Source organism: Centroberyx gerrardi, chromosome 17 (assembly GCF_048128805.1).
Source record: "Centroberyx gerrardi isolate f3 chromosome 17, fCenGer3.hap1.cur.20231027, whole genome shotgun sequence".
Taxonomy (NCBI): Eukaryota; Metazoa; Chordata; class Actinopteri; order Beryciformes; family Berycidae; genus Centroberyx; species Centroberyx gerrardi.
The window spans coordinates 25,536,156-25,559,830 of NC_136013.1; the positions used below are offsets into that span (position 1 = coordinate 25,536,156).

The window sequence follows — 23,675 nt, forward strand, 5'->3', positions numbered from 1 at the left end:
TTTGTGTGATATAGGCAAAGAAACACAACAAGGGACGGACAAACCCGTCTTTATTTTCGTCACAAACAACCACACCGCATGCACACACGTGTTCGGCGGCGGCACACACACACATGCTGAAATGGCGCCATGAAATTTATTCTCCGCTTTTATCTCATCCTGGCTCGTCCTCCTCCTTGGGCAGGCCAGGAGCGGTGGGCAGCCTGCAGTGCGGCGCCCGGGGACCAACTTCTTCGACCATCGCTGGTCAGGCGACGATCTTCTTGCATGTTTTTTAGGGGGGGGTTCTTATCGTATGGAGGAAACCCCAGGTGAGCACGGGGAGAACATGCAAACTCCACACAGAAAGGCCCCTTTTCACGAGATAACCCACCTGGGCACTAGGCACCGAAGGCATGGGGAGAACATACCCCCAGCGCCAACAGCGACCCAGGCGGGAATCGAACCCAGAACCTTCTTGCTGTGAGGCGACAGCGCTACCACTGCGCCACCGTGCAACAAAGAAACACATAATAAAAATAGATTAGGTAAAATCAAACTGTAATCAGTGGAGCATAGTGTAAAAGTGGTGTTTCTAATGGGTAATAATAGGGTTTCTGACATTTATTTGAAATTTTATATTAGAGTACATTTTCCTGGAATTTTATGCAGACTGCATGTAATATTTTCTTTCTTTTCTATTATTCTTTCCTATCTCACGTCTTCTTGGTATGACCTATCAGCAACTACGTATTACAAGCTAATAAGAATTTTTACGATGCTATTTATTCTAGTTGCTGCAGTGCAGGGCTGCAACAGAGCTGGAGTGCTTGCTAATTAAAACTGCAACATTTTGCTCTTTTTTTTCATCTCTGCTGGTACCTGAGGCTACAATCACGTTTATCAAAAACCCTTGAAGAATGCAGGACAAGTCAACAGCAAAAGATGTGAACAAAGCAAACTCCAAACAAAAAAGTGGACCCCTGTTCACTAGTGAATTTTATTAATTCAAGCGTTTGTTCATTTTACACCCTGATGCATGATTTCAGTAAGCCTACCAGCTGACATATAAGCTAATAAGGGAACCATCCAACACCATAAAAAGCTTATGTGACATTTGTGTGTTTATAAGGCAACAGAACACTAATTTCATCAAATAATCTCAGCTTTAAAAAAAAAACCATAATTGTGGGACATGAAGATTAGACTGCACAGTACTACATTTATTAGCAATGATGTGGTCAATACCATTTTTTCAGTGCCAGTAATAGGTCAGTTGTAAAACATTTGTGAATGTTAGCAGTAATGTTAGTTAAGTTGTAGTATTAATCTATTGTTGGTGATTTGGTTACATTATTTGCCCAGATAAGCTGGTAAGCATGTAACTAGGCTAAAATAGTTTTCACTTTTTTTTAAATGACACAAGTACAGAACACATCAAAGACACCTGTACATTTAGGTAGCATACAAAGAACAATAACATTATGGTGGGGAGAGGAATACATGTATCAGACACATACCTTGTGCAGAAAGCAGCTGTACAGTTTTGACAGCTTTTTATTATCATTTTCAGCTGTGTAACTTTCATTTGTGTATAGGACCTGTATCTATGAAAAAATAAGCTAGTTGAGAGTTATTTTCTTCCTTACCTGACCAGTAAACCCAAACATCACATTTTCCCACTCTGCTTGTACGCCTTTTACGGATCTCTATTGTACGTTACGCAAGCGTACTTGACCAATAGAATCGCAAAATGCCGTGACGCCACTTCCTGGCGTGGAGTTTTGCGGGAAGTTTGGTCCTAGTTTACACTGAAACGTCAAAGTGAAGGTTTGTCTTCTTCTTATAATCTAAAATGTAACGTTACGCGCCGGTTTCACGATGGAAACGTCTCTTTATATGTGTCGGTTAAACTGACAGTGTCACGGGAATGCGTGAATTTGTCTTACCTAACGTTAGCTACTGGCAGCTAACGTCAGCTAACGGTGCTAACCAGACAGCACTGCTAGCATGACAGCTAACTTAGCATAGCGTACTGGTTTCATTTTCAACCTGCTCGGGTCGGAGACGCTTTTAGCTTAAGCAGGAGGCTTTTAGCTAAGTTCAATCATAACTATAAGTTAGCTTAGCGTCAGATATGCTAGTGAATGACGTTTACCTTAACTTCTAAGCTGCTGCTACTTGCTACTGATAGGTGAACACTGGTTCTACCCAAAGTTAGCAAGAGTCAAACTCGACAAGACACTACAAACGGAGATAAACGTCACGTTAGTTTAGATTTGATACTGGTAGGTCACAAATTACGCCGTCGTATGAATAGTTTGGGTCTGTGCACATTGCAGAGCTCCATTTGCACGTTGTAAGCCTGTATCTGAAATGCATTAGGAATTAACAGGCTTCATACAAATGTGACCGTGCGTTTCAGATGCCTCCTAAAGCCAAGGCACCGGGGAAGGGCAGAGGTCCAGCTAAGAGGAAGCTGGCAGAGGAGTTTCCACCTGGAGAGGTCCTGACAGACACTGGGAAGAAGGCCTGGAAGCTGGGGGCTCCAATCGGTCAGGGGGGCTTTGGCCTCATATATTTGGGTAAGGATGTTTGGATGGCTAGTGACCCAGGTCAGAAGTCAAATATACAAAGCCAAATGCCGTCTGTACATGATGATAATGAGCATAATTACTCACCAGGCTTACATTTTCTTCAAACAAAATCTAATGCCTGAACTGGCTATGTGATAAGGCTACTGTTTTGGACTGTGGATACAGACAATAGTAATAGTAATGCATATGTATAACTTTAATATTGTACAGTACAAGATATAAACCTGTGAAGTTTACCATATTATTAGTGTATAAATTGTTATATAAAGCATTCCAATTGTATCTAGTGCATGTCCTTTTCTCATTTTCCAGCTGATGAAAGTTCTGCTAAAGCTGTGGGGGCCAATGCTCCACATGTCATCAAAGTGGTAAGACTCTGAAGTAACTCTCAGCATCAACTCAGGTTATCTTGTTACATGTATGTATATCATAGACTATTCAATGTATCTCTAGCCCTGTCCTAATTTGTGGTCATGATGATTATTGTGTGTACCTATTGGAACTATTCATGGTAAACCATTTATTGTTATGCGAGCCTAGTCTAGGAACCCATCACTTCTTTTGTTTATGTGCTCATGGCATCTGACTCTGAAAACAACACTGAACCTGTCAAGGTGCAACTTAAGCCTAGGTCAGACTACAAGACTGTTCAGGTTTCTCCCAACTAGGTTGGTTCAGACTAAACGACTGGTCTGCTTACTGTCCCGTCAGGAGGCTGTTGACACTAGGCGACAGGACAAAGATGAGGGATCACACACTACCAGATTCTGTCATTCAAAAATGTTTTCCCCATTTGTCCAAAACAGTACACTGTAAAAAAAAAAAACAGTTATAAAATAGGTGCTCTATATATCTATCTATCTGAAGTGACATTATTACAGGGGTTATGTTGATTAAGAATTTCTTAAAGACTTCTTTCACTTCATTTGTAATTGCATACTTATGTGGGTTGATCCAGGCACGTCGTTATTTCATACCATTTTATATGAGATTTATTCCTCCAAAGGAAATTATATAGGAACTTAAATAGTTGAGGAAAGGGAGTTGAGAATCTTACTAATATAAATTATCTATGTGAGTGGGCGTTGTGGTTATACACGACTTCTCTTCTGGGTCATTCTCTTTTCTCCCCCCTGTATCTAAACTCCCATTACCTGTGGCCAGTGTCACTCTCAGATTTCAGTCTTGGTGAGTACTGCTTCACACTACATGAGCCAGACCAAACTGGGCCCGACAAAATCAAAAATGTTTGAAAAAATCATGTCAGCCCAAACGGCCACAGTCGACAATCTCAAGCCCGTTCACACTACAAGGTAATCTACAAAGGCCCGACGATTTTAAACCCAACTGGACTATCCCAACCGTCAGGGCGAATCTGGGCTACAGGAGGGCACTCGGGCTCAATGGTTGGTCAGATTATCCGGTAGTGTGAAGTGGTCCAAGACTCACCAAGACTGAAATCTGAGAGCGATCCTGGCAACAGCCATGGGGAGTTTAGATTCAGGGGGACGAAAAAGAATGAACCGCAAAAGAAGTCACATTTAATAACAACTTCAGAGATTTCCACCACAGTTGTTAAGTCTGAACTGCCTTTGTTGGGCAACATTTGAACTGTCTTGTAGTCTGATCTAGGTTTTAACTGTAACTCCTATTTTCACCACAGGAGCCCAGCGACAACGGACCACTGTTCTCCGAACTGAAGTTTTACATGAGAGCTGCCAAGCCTGATCTAAGTACGCCACCGCACCATCTCTCATCATCTTCCACACTCACACAAACACTCACGTACACACCTAGAAGTATGCCACCAAGTCAAACTTACCCTCATGATCATAACACAAACACAACATAGTCTCTTACCACCAGGGCAAACAAATAAAAGAAACGTAACTTTCTTAATTAAAAAAGACGAACTCGTAACTCGGCCACGAAGGGGCCTTGCAGAGGAAGACTCTCCCCAACAGCGAGCTTTTGGTGGCTGCGCCGTTCGCCCCCAGGCCACAGCTTTGCATTTTATATAATAACAATCCAAATGTCAATCTCCCCTGACAATTAACTGTTATATTACTAAGGAACCAAAGGCTCATATTTTATTCATGGTGGAATCTCGCGTTGTTGGTAAATATTTGTCCCACCAGCAGATTAGCTTGCGGCCGCGCTGCCCGGTTCCCCCCACGGAATTATACTCTTATTACTTTGAGCATCACCACCATCACCCACCTCCACTTCCACCAGCAACTTTTATCAAGAGCAGCCTGCAGTGTTCAGAATAATTTGTAGGGAATGTTAACTTGACTTGCCATACTGTCTTTCATTTACACGGTATGTATTTCATAGATTTATCCACATGCTTTCAGAACATTTTAGCCAGGAGAAGTAGTTTCGTGAGGACACGTGGCTATGCATTGCTGATGGGTTTTCTCTCTTCTTCTCTCTCTGTAGTTCAGAACTGGATGAAGTCTCACAAGATGAAATATCTGGGAGTTCCCAAGTACTGGGGCTCCGGTCTGCATGAGAGAGGAGGGAAAAGGTAAGACCTTTGACCAGGACTGTCCACAGGGGGCTGCACTCAACACTTTTCAATTTTTCCACCTGACCTTTTTGTTTCTCTAGGGGGAAAACTTTCCAAAAAAAAAAAAAGAAAGCCATTTCAATTTTCAAAAATGTTGAGATAAGATGACATATCTTAATTTGGACATAAGTGGCATCAGCCTTATCGATTTCCGGATTTCTGTACGTTTCATCAAGGTAATTATAAGACTTTTTAAGACCTTAGATCAAAATAAAAGACAAAGCTCACTGAAATGATTGTGAAAGTGGGGGAAAAACAGTTGAACCAGAAACAGGTCTATTTCTCACTAGAAAAATAGCACACCAACAAACCGCAACATTTTAACTGTAAAACTGTATTGAAGACTCAAAGGCTGTATTTAAAGACTTTGAATTTTGAAATTTCAAATTTGAAGACTTCAAATTTAATAATAAAATTGCTCATTCTTCAAGACATTTAAAGACTTTTTCAGGACCTGCGGACACCCGGACTTTGTTGCCAAATGCTTTGGGAGCCAACACTGGTCCCCCGTAGTTCGAAAAAGTGGCTGGATTTGTTAGTCGTCACATGTGAGAAATACATTTGTGGTCAGAGAATTTACTAAATCTAGCAACAAAGTCGCCAATTTGGCCACAGGGTTTGTTTTAACCAATCAGCACAGTGGGAAATCCTGCTTACACAACCAATGAGACTAGGGCTGAAACGATTCCTCGAGAAACTCGAGTAACTCGATTACTAAAAATCAAGCTTCGTTTAATCCATATAACTATATACACACTCAGTGTTTCGCACAGATGATTATTACTGTTGCACAACGCGCTGGAGAAAGAGAGAGAAAATAGCGAGGGGCGAAGAGAAGAGACAGGCCAGAGAAAACGACAGAAAGTGTCCAAAGTTTCGGATCCAGTGTTGCCAACTTGGCGACTTTGTCGCTAGACTTAGCGACTTTTCAGACCCCCCTGGCGACTTTATTTCTCAAAAGCGACTAGCGACAAATCTGCCGACTTTTTCTGACCATGGGAAGCAATGTTAATGTGTTGAATCCCAAAGCATTTGGCAATAAATTGGTTCGGCTGATGCCGGTTTTCTCTACTTGCTTGTCTAATCCAGAGAGGTCTGACGATCACAGTGCTTCCCACACACAGCGTAGCCCCCTCCCTCCGCTGAGAGCAGGGACTGTAGGATATGGTCCACTTGTAATTGCTACCGGCGTACGCCGAAACTGGCCGGGTGAGCGGAGTCAGCACTTAATATTAAAACGGGATGAGATGAAGGCTAGTAAAGAATGCACGTTAATTATGGCTATATGTAATGGCTAGTTAAGAACGTAAATCAATATGGTGGCTAGTTATGATGTCCCTAAGTTAGCTAAGTTTTGCTCAAGAAAATAACCACAGAAAAAAAAATGCTGCAGTCAATTTGTGAAAGCCTGAGCTTCATTCATGTTATTATTATGATAGTCACACACACATACACCCCCCCCCACACACACACACACACACACACACACACACCCCCCCCCCCACACACACACACACACACACACACACACACCTACTCCCCTCACAGTGATGCATAAAATACCCCAGAAAGCAAAATATCAGGTGGTGTAAGTAGCAATTGGAGCCTAAAATGCACCAATCCAATACAGCAGGTATATTCAGTTTAGTTTGATTGCAGTGAGTAGGGTCAGCAGGTGTAGGGCAACCCTTCAACATAGTAAATAAATGTACATTAGCCAGTCTTATGAACTTGTATGATATTTAGGCCTAGTAATAAATATCAATAATAATTATTATTTCACCTCGTTTTCAGTAAATCACAGTGTCGTATGGACAGCTTTGTGCGGACAGCTTTTCTCTTTTGTATATTTACTATTGCTCTTTAATAAAGCAAAAGTATTTCTTATCCGATTACTCGATTAATCGATGGAATAATCGGTAGAATACTCGATTACTAAAATAATCGATAGCTGCAGCCCTAAATGAGACGCCTGCTGCTGATTCCTTTGCTTAGCCAATTGCCGAGTTCTGTTATTAACGCCCTCTGCTGGTCAGATGGCCGCATTGTGCCAAAAGTCAAACGATTCAAATTGCCTTTTTTATGGTTAGTTTTCCAATCCCTTGTTCTTTAACTTTGTCCCCTGCTGATACTGCTGATGATCACCACACCCACACTAACTTCCTATCATGAGAGTTTCTCTGATGCATGACAACTGGTATTTCTACTTAAGAACTAATTCTCCTCCCCTCTAGGTATCGGTTCATGGTTATGGATAGGTGTGGCACAGACTTGCAGAAGAAGTTTGAGGAGAGCGGGAAGAGATTCCCCAGAAAACTGGTTCTGCAGCTTGGCCTCCGACTGGTTGGTTATTCAATTATCAGATGGTTTTATTTCTCTTGTATATTGTGTAATGAATTGTGATTAAGTGGTGAATATGATTCGTTTAGATGCCCCACTGGTCATGGAATTTTGAGAGGTGTATCCCAGACAGGGAGAGTAAGGGAATCTGATACTTTCTCTGGGAAAGTTAGGGAATATCAGGGAATTTTATATACGAGTCACTTTACAGGAAAATAGTAGAATGTATTTTTTACCGTAATGTATGTTTATGTGTCACTAAAGGTAAAGTGACAACTGTATGTGATATTCAGCATAGGGATGCAGCATTGGCACTTCACTATCGATGCCGATTCTGAGTGATAAACTTAAACAGCTGACGCGGAGTACTGATTCAAGTACTTTTAATGAACAATATAGATTTATATAATTAGTTTGTAAGAAAATGATTAGGCAGGTAAAATCCACTTTGACCTCTTCCAGCCTTCCCTTGTGGGAAAAAGGGCAAAGAATTGCTTTGTTTTGATTTCTGACAATTATACAAAGCCCTTAGTATCTGATTTTGCACACTAAACAGCGAGATAAACACTGAAGAAGATATGTTGGTTTTTTTTCAACACTAACATGAAGACATAACATCTTTCCTTCTGGTTTAGTTGGATATTCTGGAGTACATCCATGAGCATGAGTATGTGCATGCCGACATTAAAGCGTCCAACCTCCTGTTGAGCCACAGTGATCCCAACCAGGTCAGTAGCAGTTCCTACCTACCTAAGAAAATTGAAACAATGTGTTTTCTTTATAATATTAAATGGATTACAGGTGCTACATGTAGCATTTTAACATTAATAAGTCATTACCACATTAATCTTGAGACATTAGTATAATTACCTTAAACAAACGAGACCAAGGCTGATAAGATTGGCAGCCTCTACACTGCAATTTACATTGTGTGACACCTGGTCAGATTTGGCGGGAAATGTGCTGGATTGCTTTACAGCACAAAACAGGAAGAGGGCGCTGTTCTTCCAGAGCAAACGGAGCTAAAGCTTTCAGAGTTATTAGCAGTTAATAGAGACATTAGCAGGAGTATAGAGCTCAAATGTGCCTGCTCCCTTTTTCAGTGGCCTGGGTCCCAGAGGTGAATTTCTCATTTATTTTCTCCATAGACATTTCAGAAAATCCAAGCTTATAACAATAGATTCACAAAAAAGCATACATGAAAAACAGAAAAAGGCAAGGGTACAAGACGAGACGTTTTTAGAGAGGCAATTAACTATTCATTCCATACATCATTGCCGCCAGTGACATCATTGATTCCCTTTATCTCATTTTCAACGGTCATACTAAATAATATAGCGATTACTGATTTGCAGTGATTTTCATCATGTCTGACAGTAAAACCATGGTGGAGTGGTGTCAATCATAAATACAGGTTGCTAGGCAGCTGAAGTTACTTTGGCCACCAACCATGCACAACTTTGCAGCAGGTAACGTTTCTGTGGTAACAGGGACGTCTTTGATTGGTGGGAACTCGCTAAAGCTTGTGGGTAGTGTAGTATTTCACAAGGAACTCAGGAATAAAATGAGTTCTTACCAACAAAATTAAAAATCAGATTGACTGATGGATTCTACAGGAACAGGAATATGTAGGTATGTATGGTTTCACCATCTAAAAGCTCATGGCAAGTCTATCTTACACTGTTTAAACGTTATGGCTAATAATAATTGGGGAAATGAATGGGAAATTTAGTTCCAGAGCAGATATTTCAGCTCTGTAATTCTTGGTGTTGGAAAACCAAGGCGCTCTCTGACCCCACCATTGTAACTCAAAAGTAGGAAGATGAATGTATTTCTTTGATCATAATGCACTTGTGCTGCTTCATTAGATTCAATTAAGGCCTGGAGAAGGAGTGTGTGCCTGTGTGTGTGTGTGTGTGTGTGTGTGTGTGTGTGTGTGTGTGTGTGTGTGTGTGTGTGTGTGTGTGTGTGTGTGTGTGTGTGTGTGTGTTCCAAAAGGGGGGGGGGGGGGGGATTAGATGACAGCAGCAAAGAGCTTTTTCTAGCAAACAAGGTGGGGGCAGGGGCAAATATTTAATTTGGAGATTAATAATGTATCATTGGTGGTGTTATTAAAGCGCTATTTATAAATGACAATTTAGAAGTCGTCCCCTCGGGATTTCAGCAGGGGCTGAGGTTTTTTGTGGCTGCGCTGGTCTGATACCTTCCCCTGGAGTTATTGGGAATGTTGGCTTGGCTTTATTATGTTTCTTATGTTTGTGTTTATCTTAGCCAGTAACCAGCTGTAGTATATGAGCATGCCGTAGGCCAAATGATAATAGTTAGGCTTACATAAGTGGTAATAAGAGTTGGACTCCAAAAATGAGTGATGATTCCACCTTTTGGGAAATGAGACGCTCTTAAAACATTATTAATGGCATGAAAGTGTAACTCACTAAAGAACAGTGCTTAGCCAACTCAAAGGACCTTGCCTACCTCATAAGTTGTTTTTTTCCTCCACTCCTCTTAAAGAGGAGCCTGTATCTCCGAACTCGAGATTGGGAGTGATGAGTCAGTCAAGCTGCCTGTTTGCCGTCATATTCAAATAGCAGCTTTAGCCCTACATACAGACCTTTCGTTGAAAGATGCTTTTTGAATATATTAAAATAAAAAAAACAAGGTGAATTCTTTTTAACTGTTTGAATCTACTTGGAATAGGCTATCTGCAGGTCAAGTTAAGCCCGTAAAAAGTATTAAAGTATTAAAACATCTTATATCTGGTTATTAAAGGTCCAAATTTTTTCACAATGAGAGGTAAACTGATATACTGGTATTAACAGATTCTTTACATTTAGTGATATTTAGCTGAGGCAGAGTTGGAGAGTAAGGCAAAATAAGGCAAATGCTATGAATTTTGTAGTTTCACCAATGACTTGAATGGGACCATCAGTAGTTTTGGTTTGATTCTTATGATGTATTTCATTACTTGCACTTAACAGTTGGTCACAGTAAGTTTGACCCACATGCATGCCCACTCTTCATAAATTCATAAATTTCTTTCCTTTTTCTTACACTGTCCTTAAGTAGTTCAGAACTTTCATTAGCTACTGTATGTTCAATCAAAAATGGTCTGTTTTGCAGCCTTTTTTTTTTTTGTCTTTATTTTTGATTGTCAAATTGGTCTTAAATTCAACTTCAGTAACTTTAAAAGTCTTGAAACTGGCAGATACCCTGTTATCTGCCAGTATCCATTTGTTTTGTGAACATCTGTCTGCATGCCTGAATTGGTCTGTGTTTGTTTGTGAACTATAGGTTTACTTAGTAGATTATGGGCTGGCATATAGGTACTCGCCCGAGGGTGTCCTGAAGGAGTACAAGGAGGACCCCAAGAGGTGCCACGACGGCACCATTGAGTTCACCAGCATCGATGCCCACAAAGGAGTGGGTAGGTAGAAGCAAATACCTACTATGTATATACCCTCAGATACAACTTTCGAAAACCAAGAAGCCAAGAAGAAGGTGCTGAGAAAGACATAAAACCAAGAATTCCCCAGTCTAAATTCTGGGATATCTTAAAATACATAAATATTACTCATGAATTTGTTGGAAGCCAGAATCATATGCAACACTAAGAATTTGCATTGTAGCCCTCACAACTTGATAATATTGCATTGGTAGATCTCTAGAAATGTCCACTTTAAATGATGGTAATGTTATTGATGTTGGTACACAAGATGCTGCTGCTGCCATTTAAGACGGTAATGGTATCGCTGCTGCTGATGTGGTTGTTTGGCCCCAGCTCCATGTAGGCGAGGGGACCTGGAGATCCTGTCCTACTGCATGGTTCAGTGGCTGTGTGGTCGTCTGCCCTGGGAAGACAAGCTCCAGGACCCCCTCTACGTCAGGGACTCCAAGATCAGGTAAGGGCTCCAGACCTGGATTTACTGCTCAACTACAGGAGGTGGACAACATTGTGTAAATATTACATGAAAAAGACTTGAAATATTAACTAAATCACAACTACAGAGTCAGAATAACCTTTCTAGCACTACGTGCTCGAACCCCTAATAATACATGGAAATACAAGAGGGACCAGCGGCAGAGCTGGCCAGCCCCTAATAAATACAGGTTCCACTCCTGTTACATAAGGAACACAACCTGGATCCCTGAGCAATGGAAAAGAGTGATCTGATGATTCGTCTTTCAGCGTTTTTCCAGATGCATTTATGTTTGGAGGAAGCCACAGGATGCCTTCAGTCCAACATGGCGGTGGATCTGTAATGGCCTGACAGCCATCCACTGGGAGTCAATAGGTCTGATGATTGAGCTGCATGGTCGTATAACGGCAAAGGAATATGAGGCCATTTTACAGGACCAGGAGCACCCTGCGGTGCTAACACTGTTCCCTCATGATGCTCCCATATTCCAAGATGATAATGCTCCATGCACACTGCTAAACAAATACAAGAGTGGTATCATGAACAGCAGGGTGAAGTCAAACTGCTTCCAGGCCCCAGTCAGCAGATCTAACAATCATTGAATGTTCATGGGAAGTAGGTTTGTACTTCTTTCATCCCTCAAAGAACTGGAGGTTTCCTTCTTGAAGGAAGGTCTAATATCCACTACACACAGTTCAGGATGCAGTATGACAGCAGGACAAAGAGGATTGAAGCTGTTCTGAAGGAAAAGAGTGGCCATACTCCTTAATAGATACTTGATAATATTGTTTCCATTATTTTGTCCATCCCTGTACATGAAACAGACAGTATTTACTTTCCCGTCACTTTCTAAATTCTCTGACATCCTTTGTAAGTAGGCTAAAACAAATCATGACAAGCCAACAGTAAATATGTCGTCCCCCAGAAATGATGAAGTCCCTGTCGAGGCCAATCAGTAACAAATATGTCACCGTGTTTTGAGCTGTAATTGTAGTTCTCCCTTAGGCCAATCACTGCAATTTTGAAAATGCCAGCAGTAAGAAGGAGCAGTGAGAAGCATCATTTCCTTATGTTGTATGAAAATCTGATCAGCGGCGTGCGTGATGTTCAGACAATTAGCACCATCCTTAGGTTAATCGGTGTGATTTTGCAAATGCCGGAATGGAGCAATGACTCGCATCATTCTGCGAAATTTCATCAAAATCTGATCAGTGGCGTGAGATATTGTGTGTGACGGACGGACAGACTGACCGGGGCTGATCCATAGTCCTTCCTTTGATTTTATCGTGGGGGACAAAAAGTATTTTCGAATGCTGTAGGTTTGACGCACGCACGCATTATCTCAGACATATTTACTCTTGAACCTGCATCTACATATACACACACTGTCATAGACATATACAGTTGGGGCAGCATCTCACAGACAGAATACTTACACAACTTTCTGTACCTGTACCTAACCCTAACCCTCAGCATTAGTCATTTCTGACAAAGTTCTTTAACCGATTCTGAAGAAATTTGTGAGATAATGCCTGCCGCACCCAGGCAGTCAAAAATGAGGCGTTAGATTTAATGTTATACATGGGAGTCATTTTATATTCAGCCCATTTATGGCTTGCCACTTTAAAGGCGGCCATAAATGATTCTGCCTTTTTTTTTTTTTTTATAAACTCTTGGTTTAGAAAACGGGACATCGTTCCAGCTCTGCAGTTGGGAATGTGTGGCATATGTGCTGACCTCGTCACACAGCAGAGAGGAGAGAACAAAGAATCAGCTTTTGTCTTACTGTTGCAAGCCTCATATTTTATTTCACGCAAAACATTACACAAAAAGGACTTGTGTTGGTCATTGGCTGTTGCAACCTGACTAACTTTAGATGCGTTGTTTTCTGCTAGCTAGAGAAACATGAGTGTTCAAATGCCAGCCACAATCTATATCAATCATGATTATAAATTCTGACCATTTTTACCTTTTTGATTACCGTATAATGTATGTATGTATATTCAAAAAAAGAAAGTATAGTATTTTCTTCTGATGTTGTTGGCATGGTGAAGAGTTGCAAGGCTGGGATTGCAGCTAGGTAAATTGTCGAATTTCATTTACCTGAAAACCAGTGTTTTTTTTGCAACAAATTGGCAAAACATCTTTTTGTGTCAGACTGATTATTTTTCTAACCCAGCTATGAGTTTGATCATATTTCAAGTCTTCATAGTAGGGTTCTGAAATGTTTGCTTTGTTGTTTATTGGGTAAAACAAATATTAACAAAGCAATTTTTGTCATTTTACCTTTACATTTTACTTGTAAGAAATCCATATAGTTTTGGTGGGAAGAAAAATCATGTTGCTTGTTTTCTCTATTCCAGGAGTCAAGAAAACATCTCTGAGTTCATGTCCAAGTGTTTCTCCTCTCAAGACAAGCCAGGTGAGACATACATACACACACAGTCATATTCACTGAGTGTACAAAGCATTCGCACCACCTGACCAAGTGAATCCAGGTGAAAGCTCAAGGTTTAAAGAAGACTTTTAGACATGGATTGTGCAGAAGTGGGCACAACTTAATATTCAGAAGGTACACAGGATATTTATATGACAATATCCTTGAGTGATGACTAAATTTTGACATTTGGGTCTTAAATCCTCTGAGTGAAGGATGGATGTTGTTTGCTTAATGGCTAGAGAAGTGGGAACAGAACATTAGAGGTTTTGAATGAATGACTGCGTGAACAAATAATGCCTAGGGCAATTCAATAATGTTATAAGTAAAAGTGAATAAGGTAGATTTGTTTCCAAATGTAGGTCACTGTGACACAGTAAACTGTCGTGTCTTTTGCCCTAGTCTCTACTCCAAAGAACTCTTGAGTTGTAGTTTGAGAAGAGTCATCTGAGGTAACCTGAACAAACGGTTGGTATTTGGCTTTTCAAACCTCCTTTAATAGATGCAATCAGCCGTGCCACAAATAGCGTCTCAGCAAATGAGAATTAACCCTCAACGATGTTTGTTGTTAGTTCCTGTCAAGAGATATGCCACAGATAATCTGTGGCCCTTTCAGATAGGCTTTGTTGACTCCTCAGCCAATAGGAATACCTTCTAGATTGAAAACAGCTGGCTGACCAGCCAATAGGAATGCATTGAGGGTAGGATAAAGAAACTGTAGCTGATTTGTGGAAATGATAGGAGCGACTTTGTGGTAACACAGCAGAACAAAATAAATGTATCCCTTAAAGTATTTGTGTTTTGTAGTAAGGACCACAATAAGAGTAAGATGATAAGAGTTAAAAGCAATACTTTCTAGATACTACTTTGAGAAATACTGTACGGAAAAAAGTGAAAATGTATGCTACAGTGCAAAAGTGCAATAAAATAATTGTTTCCTGAAATTGAGACATATAATTGTGATTAATAGTCCTGATCACAATATTTAACAAAATAATCAAGGTTATAATTTTTGTCATAATCATGCAGCCCTATGTGCAAATCAGATGTGCTGACAAGACACTGATAGTTACATGAGCAGACACTATGGTTAGTTTGTAAACACACTAACAAGTCCTAACCATAACCCTCACCCTAATCTAAATTTAATTCTAATCTTAACCCTAAACCAAAGTCCTAATCATAAATTAGCCTTGACCCACAAACCTAACCTAAACTAGCCTTTTGAAGGAGTGGCCAAAACGTCGTCAGTTCACAAAATGTCTTCAGTCCGAAGGTGAAAAACTCAAATTGGTTCTCACAAGGATAGAAGTACAAGAACACACACGCACACTGTGGCAAATATTTCTAGTCCTGGCAGTAAATGGCGGCTGTGACGTTTGTTATCTTGCTGTGGTGAGAGTTGCTGTTTAATCTTGGCACTTTGACCTCCAGGCAGTGTCTCGGTTCAGACGGAGGAGATGAACACGAAGCGTCACACCTCCTTCCTTCTGCTCTGCCGCTCACAACCAAACTGTTGTTTACAACTCCATCTGCGTGTGTGTGTGTGTCAGACTGAAGAAAGTCACACCAAACAGAATTAAGCATGATTCTGCGACCGTAGTAGAACGTTAGAACACTATGGTGACGAATGTGTGTGCGCTGTTGTAACGAAGACAGTCAATAACACGAGGATGAGAGATGGTCATCATCCCCTTCTGTTGAATATGTGTGTATATTTACTGAATAAATGTGTAGGATGGTGGTCTGTAGTACAGACATTTTTTTTTTTTTTGCTGTGTCTCCCAGTAGCACACCCTAGTCAGCTGTGTTGGAGTTAAAGGAACGATTCACCCTAAAATGAAAATCTGTCATCTACTCAACCCCATATCAGTGGAAGCTCCATTGAAGTTCAGACAACCACCAGTTGCAGTTCCATCTCAGTTTTCTAACCAACTATTGAAGTGAATAGGGTGTGCTTGATCAAAATGGATATAAAACAACCAGCACATTTCTCTAAACTCTCCTGTTGCATAATCCTAAGCCTTGTTAGTCCAAAATGTCTGGATTTGCATCATTATATAGTGCTATTCAGGTACATCATTTGGTAGATCTAGGACTTTTGGATTCAATTGTTTGTCTACAAAACACTTTAATGTTTATTTTCTCCAGTTTTTGGACCATCATACCCTTTTCACTTGAATAGTTTGTTACCAAGCTGAGATGGAACTGCAGTAGCTAATTCACTGTTTGGTGGTCTTTACAAAACCTCAATGGAATTTCCACTGACATTGGAGTGAGTAGATAATGATAGGCTGTGACAGGGGTGAACTGTTACTTAAAGGCTTTGCTGTGTTGTTGTGTTTTAGATGAGATCCAGAGGTTCATGGAGGAGGTTAAAACTCTGGGCTACCATGACAAACCACTGTACGAGAAGCTGCGCAGCATCCTGCAGGCTGGACTGAAGGCCATCCAGGCCAAAGATGACGGCAAGCTGGAATTTAACACTCCACTCAGCGCAGCTGGACCGACCCCTGGCCGGGTAAACACACGCGCACACACACAAATATATACACACTAGTACATGCACAAAATGTTTCCCACAGTTTGGCAGGTCATTTCGGCACCTATGTATGTAGTCTTCAGTGTTTCCTCTAGGATTTTTTTTAGCAGCAGGGGAAAGGGTTTTGTTGTACCTGGGTGGTGCACGCGCGTAGTACGCCGGCGGTCGAAGTGAATATCAATAGGTAATTAAAAAATATGAAAAGTGACACTTGACTGCAAAACAAACTTTAGAACATACTCCACTCTCCTCACTTTCTGCCCTCTCTCCTGCTCCACTCGCCTCCACTACTCCTGCCTGTCTACTTGTCTAATAAGGTTACATTTGAGAATGAGTAACATTAGATAATTCTCTCACATCACAAATATTTGATCATGCAACCAGTGGAACATTAAAATATTGTAGTAGCCACCACTAACGTTACATATTTTAGAACCAGAAGGCATTTCATTCCCTTCAAAACTTCGGGGCATAGCTAACGGCATACCTAGCGGCAGGCCGCCGCTGCAAAATGTATATAATGGAGACTCTGGTCTTATACATATATTATTTGTGTGGCTGTTAATTTTCCTGGGTGGGCCACCCATATAGAGGCTTTGCAGTTGTGTCACAAATATCCTATCACCTACTGCTGGTGCCATCATGGAGGTCCATTGAACAATTAGCTGTGCTCAAATAATGTCTAAATATATATCAGCAAGGAAAGATACTTGGAAAAGATTGTTGGGGTGTGGGCAATAACTTCATACGTGAAAGTGAATAGCCTGATGAGGTAGATTTGTTTCCAGATTCCGGAGTTGTAGCTTGAGAATAATTATCCCGGTTAACCTGAACAAACTGTTAGCTAGCTAACTAGCCAGCAGGCTCATTTAGCAAAGCAACCAATGTTAGTGGTAATGGCAACGCAAATAGTAGCCACTACCAACCCCAGCTTCTACTAGATACGTTAACTAGTGTGCATATCAGATGCGTTAACAACAGTGATGGGTAGTGAATCAGATACTATGGTTAGCTAGCTAACAAGCTGACTTTATCTAAACACAAAAAACTATAAGTTCCCAGTCAAAAACAGCACAGAAATTAACTATGTTTATTGAATTGTGTTGAGGCAGCCAAGTTGTACATTTAAAAACTGAATCAGACCTTCAAAGGCATTGTTGCCCAAGAGCTGTTGACCTCCAATATGGCCGCCAGAGGCTGTTATGTCACCTGACAGTGCTCTATATAATCAGTAAAACTGGTGGGAAACTGGTCCCTTTTCCTTGGCTCTGCCGTGTTCTCCCTCACTGTGGGTCGACCTGTGGCTGAGTGCACGGCGCGCACAACTTTATGCACAGGTTCAGCACATTCCATTAATAAAATTAGCATTGTTGAAACTAAACCACTTTGTCATCATTGTCAACTTTGATTAGGCACAAAGAATGAATTTGAACCACCTTCTTCCAACAAGCACTCTGTGTCACCATCTGGACTTATGCCAGTGGTGGCACATTTGCTTATGATAGAGGCAATGCGCTGGCCAGTAGGAGACAATTCAGGTGCCCCAGGTCTTCCTAAGGCTGCAACAATAACCGCATTACTGCCATATCATGGTATTTGGAGGTGTACTGCGTAGCAAAGCACAATACCACTATTACTGCAATAATAATTTTGTGCCGTTAAGTCTCCTTTTTGATTTTATTTCAATATAAATTCTTTTGTTGTTGAGCTTGTTTTACATAATGGTCTGACAGACCGCTGTCGCGAATGGAATGGGGCAATTGTAGTGTAAAACGTATGTATTTATTTAGTTTTTTTGTGACGACAAAGTCTTTCACACGCACACACATCTTATGTTTATGCGCACACACACACACACAACAAAAAAAAAATCCTCTGCGACTGCTTGAGCCATGTCGCCCCACGGTCCATTAAAGGCGGGCCGTGCCCCGCAAACCGAGGCCCAGTACACAGCTTTTTTCATATGTAGCATATATCAAAGTATTAAAGCAATATTACCCAAATCAATTGCAAAAACTATTATCATATCCTCACTTTAGTCAAATTTAACATCCAGAATGAAATGTGGTATCAGGACTCTAACCTGACAACATGCTGTTCCTAACAGTAACCCAGTCAAGTCCACTGCTTCCTCCCTGTCCTCCTCCTCCTGTCATCCCCTCTTCTTTCTCTCTACCCTCCTCCCATCTTTCATCTTCATTTTCATCTCTGTTGTCTTCTCCCTCCGTTGGGACTGGTCAATATGGTCAAAATGCCATATAACAATATATTTCTTATTTTTGATGGCATAATTTAATGACAGCATCATTTTATTTGAGGGTATTTGCTTTATCCAATATAAATTATACTGTGATGTATTTTTTTGTAACAAAATTGTCATGTGCATCTACCGCAAAAGCTTCATAATACTGCTGCAGTGGGCAGTTTTTATTTTTAATTTTATTTAGTATTGGATGAAAAAAAAATAATTGACAGCATTATTGTAAAACTGCTGGTCTGACCTTTCCTTCCTCCATCCCTCTATCCTTCCATCTCTCTACCTTTGTATTTCTTTCAGGGTATCTATGGATCTAATAAGTCTTAAAACAAATGAGGTCTTATTTTTCTAATGACAGGTTTCTTTACGTTGCATGTCCACTCTTAGATTGATCCAGAACAGGGTTAGTAGTACAATATGCATCCTGTCTGCTTTACTATACACAGTTGGGCTTCATGTCCCATAACAATTAATTTAAGTTTTTTTATTGTTGTTATTATTCTACCCATTTATAGTTTCACAGCTTTTATTAGCCATGTTCGGTCAGAAACAGGCTTTACCACTTTTGTATCTTTATTTTGGTTTTTAAATTGGTCTTAAATAGGGCTGAAACGATTCCTCGAGAAACTCGAGTAACTCGATTACTAAAAATCATCGATGCAAATTCTTTGCATCGAAGCTTCGTTTAATCCATATAACTATATACACACTCAGTGTTTCGCACGGATGATTATTACTGTTGCACAACGCGCTGGAGAAAGAGAGAGAAAATAGCGAGGGGCGAAGAGAAGAGACAGGCCAGAGAAAACGACAGAAAGTGTCCAAAGTTTCGGATCCAGTGTTGCCAACTTGGCGACTTTGTCGCTAGACTTAGCGACTTTTCAGACCCCCCTGGCGACTTTATTTCTCAAAAGCGACTAGCGACAAATCTGCCGACTTTTTCTGACCATGGGAAGCAATGTTAATGTGTTGTATCCCAAAGCATTTGGCAATAAATTGGTGCGGCTGATGCCGGTTTTCTCTACTTGCTTGTCTAATCCAGAGAGGTCTGACGATCACAGTGCTTCCCACACACAGCGTAGCCCCCTCCCTCCGCTGAGAGCAGGGACTGTAGGACAGGGTCCACTTGTAATTGCTACCGGCGTACGCCGAAACTGGCTGGGTGAGCGGAGTCAGCACTTAATATTAAAACGGGATGAGATGAAGGCTAGTAAAGAATGCACGTTAATTATGGCTATATGTAATGGCTAGTTAAGAACGTAAATCAATATGGTGGCTAGTTATGATGTCCCTAAGTTAGCTAAGTTTTGCTCAAGAAAATAACCACAGAAAAAAAAATGCTGCAGTCAATTTGTGAAAGCCTGAGCTTCATTCATGTTATTATTATGATAGTCACACACACACACACACACACACACACACACACACACACACACACCTACTCCCCTCACAGTGATGCACCCCAGAAAGCAAAATATCAGGTGGTGTAAGTGGCAATTGGAGCCTAAAATTCACCAATCCAATACAGCAGGTATATTCAGTTTAGTTTGATTGCAGTGAGTAGGGTCAGCAGGTGTAGGGCAACCCTTCAACAGAGCAAATAAATGTACATTAGCCAGTCTTATGAACTTGTATGATATTTAGGCCTAGTAATAAATATCAATAATAATTATTATTTCACCTCGTTTTCAGTAAATCACAGTGTCGTATGGACAGCTTCGTGCGGACAGCTTTTCTCTTTTGTATATTTACTATTGCTCTTTAATAAAGCAAAAGTATTTCTTATCCGATTAATCGATGGAATAATCGGTAGAATACTCGATTACTAAAATAATCGATAGCTGCAGCCCTGGTCTTAAATTCTATTCCAGGTAGCATTGTCTTAAAAAGTCTTACATTTGGCTTTCTGAAACCTGCATATAAACCTGCATATAAACCTGCATATACCCTGTCTTCACCAGTTAAAAGTGTAAATCCTGGAGATCCTATTGTTTTGGGATTTCTTTTCTCCAGTTTTGGTGCTAAGCACTCATTGCTGTGGTGTTTCTGCACTGCACTTCCCAGAGATCACCTGTCAATCAAACGGTGTGTCCAACACTGTGACGTCTTTTTTCTTTGGATATTCTGTTGACGTGAAACATAAAATGCATCCCTTCCTTTGTACCAGTGGATTTTTCCCAGGAAAGATATATACCAGACACCGGGTGTTTAGATCAGCAAATGTAAAAGCTTTCATGAACTGGGCATAGGTTGAACTATTATGTCATATCAATCGGCGATAGTAGCAAAATGGACATTTATTTGTATAAAATGTCTGACACAGCATCCTATTTTATTTCCTACAGAGGTTGGAACAATGTTGCTTTTTTTAGTGTGCTGCTTTCGTGGTGAGAAGTAACCCTAGTCATGCAGACCTTTTCTGATAGGCCTGCAGTTGTTTCCATTTTCATGTTTATTTCATTTGCACGATCAGTCTTATATTTCATTCTAACTGGCATTAAGAAGGTCGTAAAACGAGCCTTACATGGGGTGTCCTGGTTGCTCAGTTCCCTAAGGCACATGCCATGTAACCACGATGTCCTGGGTTCGGGACCTTTGTGCATATCTTCTCTCCTTCTCTCTCCCCAGTCTGTCTTGTCTCTCTTTACTATAAACTATCTAATAAAAAAGAATAGCCTTACAGTTGACTCAATGAAATTTGCAGACCTGCTCTCTCTCTCTCTCTCTATCCCCATTTCTTTCCCTTTAGCTCTCTCTCCAGTCTCTTTTTCTTTCTCTCTCTCTCTCTCTCTCTCTCTCTCTCTCTCTCTGTGTCTCTCTCTCTCTCACTACATATGGAAGATGCCACTGGGGACGTGGCGTTGCCAGCCGAAGGGTTACCGGGCCCCGGCGCCGGTTATTGTATGTAATTATCCCGCCAATCTGTTCACCTCAGCGGGCGCCGCATGGTGATCATGAGGTAGCAATTGTCAAAATGGAGGCAAAAATGGAGAGGGGGGTGTGGGAGGGTTGAGTGATAGTTCAGGTCTGAGAGGAGGTTCATTATAGAGTCGGAGTAAAGAGAAGGAGGAATGGAGGGAGGACGGAGGACTTGATTGCCTTCGTTAAGTGCATGACTCTTCCAGAGGCCACCTTTTCTTTCTTTATTCCTCTTTATTTCCTCGGCAACACCCTCCCCACCCCCCCATACCTTTTGATTTCTGTAAGACGACAGACATAATAAAGTCATAGTTAATGGAAACGGTCGCTCGAACGGCTCTGCGTATTAGCAGCGTTTTTGAGAAACCTACGTCTTTGTTGACCCCGCCATCTAAACGCGCGTCACGAGCGGAAAGGAAGAGAAGTGGAAGCAGCTGCCGTCTCCGTTTGGAGCGTCGTGGTCAAAACAGCAGAATATATAATCGGATGTTTTAATGGATTAATGTCTGCGAGGTCTTGGTAGCTGGCGAGATAGCGGAGCGATAATTGCATTTGCTCAGACTTCACAGTAAGAAGGCTGGAGGCTTCGACAAGTCAGGTCGCCTCAGCGCCAAGTCCAGGCCTCGCTTTAATGTTAGTCTTTTTTATTCCTTTCAGCCTCAAACGACGCTCCACGCCTTGTCATTGTCTTTCTTTAAGGGAAAATCCACCCTAAAACACTTAGAAAACATCTATTAGCAATGTATCTTGCATTTCCTGCCGTGTGACGTCATGTCACGTCACATCAAAATATTTCCAGCACACCTACAATAGAGTTTGATAGCAGGGAGACATACAGGGAGAAATCCATCGTAGAAGAGGCAGAGAGACCAATTTCTCCACGGCCAGTGCCTCAATAGACCAGAATGCAATGCAGCCACAAAACAGGTTGCGTCTTGAATAAGGGGCATAGAAGCATATATAAACACACATAACCCACAGCTGAACTCACACTTTCACATTGGTTTGAAAGTTCAGCCCCGTTCTCTGGGGGTTGTTGAAAGGCATTCTGGGAAACGTAGGAAATAACTAACTGAAGTAGAAGTACACAAAGCAGGTTGAGGTAAAGTAGATGCAACAAAAAAGTAAATTACAACACTTCAATTCCAAACTAACTCATGGAATGCACTGAACATCACAGACTGACGATATCCAACAGTGTAAGAGTATCTGAAGGTGAAATTTTCTTTTAATTCTTTTCTTCTCCCTCTTTCAGAAGACGGCCAAGAGAAAGAAAGTGTCAGATAAAGAGGACGGGGCAGAGGAAACTGATGGAAGCCCCAAGAAAAAAGTAAAGAGAGCCCCAAAGAAGAAAGGTAAAGTTTCCTCTCCTCTCTGTGCAGAGTTGCCTCTTCAGTGCTCTTCAAATAGAAGATACCAAACAAAAGTACATTTTGTACTATTTTTATTGAAATTAAAATGATCACATTTTCTGTTTTCTGTTCCCCTTACAGAGGTGAACGGAGTAAAGAAGACTCCTAAAAAGACTGCTAGACCAAGGAAGGCGACCACCCCCGGAAAACACGCCGACCCCAAGTCCAGGCTGGTGGAGATGAGTACCCAGACCTCCCCCGGCCTCGCCCTCCAGAAGCCCAGAGGCAGACCCAGGAAAACCAAAGCCTGACCATCTATCTCCCTTTTCACTCCTTCCTCCATCCTCCCTCCCTCTCCTCTGTCTGCTTTTTAATAATCGCCTTCTTTGTTTGTTTTTTAGGTTTTGTACAGTATGGTATACAGTATGGATACAGTATTTTGTATGTGTTGTGCACTGCTCAGATTTTGAGGTTTCGTTTTGTTGGTGTTGAGGCCAAATCCATTGTAATAAAAAGGAAATTAAATTGTCAGGCTTGTGTTTTTAATTGAAGGTTTGAGGGTTAAGAGCATGAATGTAGTGGAGGGTAAATCCACGTTTATCCACCCAATTTATCCACTTTAATGTTTGCCGGAATAGTTTACACCACCTTTTTACCTTGACACAAATCTTTGACGTTAATTCATTGTATACCACTTGGGTAGCATCAAAGTTGTAATTGAAATGAAGGTATGGTTTCCTGTGTGATGAACACTGACAAAAGC

The 23,675-nt window shown here is 41.1% G+C and overlaps 2 protein-coding genes across 3 annotated transcripts in view; one reads left to right on the forward strand and one right to left on the reverse strand.

The window, feature by feature from the left end:
• Positions 1-1,047, reverse strand: part of LOC139911600 (protein phosphatase 1 regulatory subunit 37) — a 58,030-nt gene extending 56,983 nt beyond the window's left edge. Inside the window, exons 1-2 of the mRNA XM_071899145.1 lie at positions 1,038-1,047; positions 411-482 (exon numbers count right to left, since the gene is read on the reverse strand). Of these exons, the coding sequence (XP_071755246.1) occupies positions 411-482; positions 1,038-1,047 (82 nt within the window). The remainder of the gene's footprint in view (positions 1-410; positions 483-1,037) is intronic.
• A 694-nt stretch (positions 1,048-1,741) lies between these two features.
• On the forward strand, positions 1,742-23,443 carry vrk1 (VRK serine/threonine kinase 1). Of its 2 annotated transcripts, none has more exons than XM_071899146.2 (13): positions 1,742-1,809; positions 2,405-2,564; positions 2,889-2,944; positions 4,240-4,309; positions 5,019-5,106; positions 7,383-7,491; positions 8,124-8,216; positions 10,780-10,912; positions 11,267-11,387; positions 13,769-13,827; positions 16,191-16,363; positions 22,816-22,915; positions 23,054-23,443. In XM_071899146.2, the coding sequence occupies exons 2-13, from the start codon at positions 2,405-2,407 to the stop codon at positions 23,221-23,223; spliced, it is 1,332 nt and encodes a 443-aa protein (XP_071755247.1). In that variant the 5' UTR covers positions 1,742-1,809; the 3' UTR covers positions 23,224-23,443. The 2 variants fall into 2 exon arrangements, with proteins under 2 accessions (XP_071755247.1, XP_071755248.1); XM_071899147.2 differs by having other exon boundaries at positions 22,819-22,915.
• Positions 23,444-23,675: the final 232 nt, after the last annotated feature.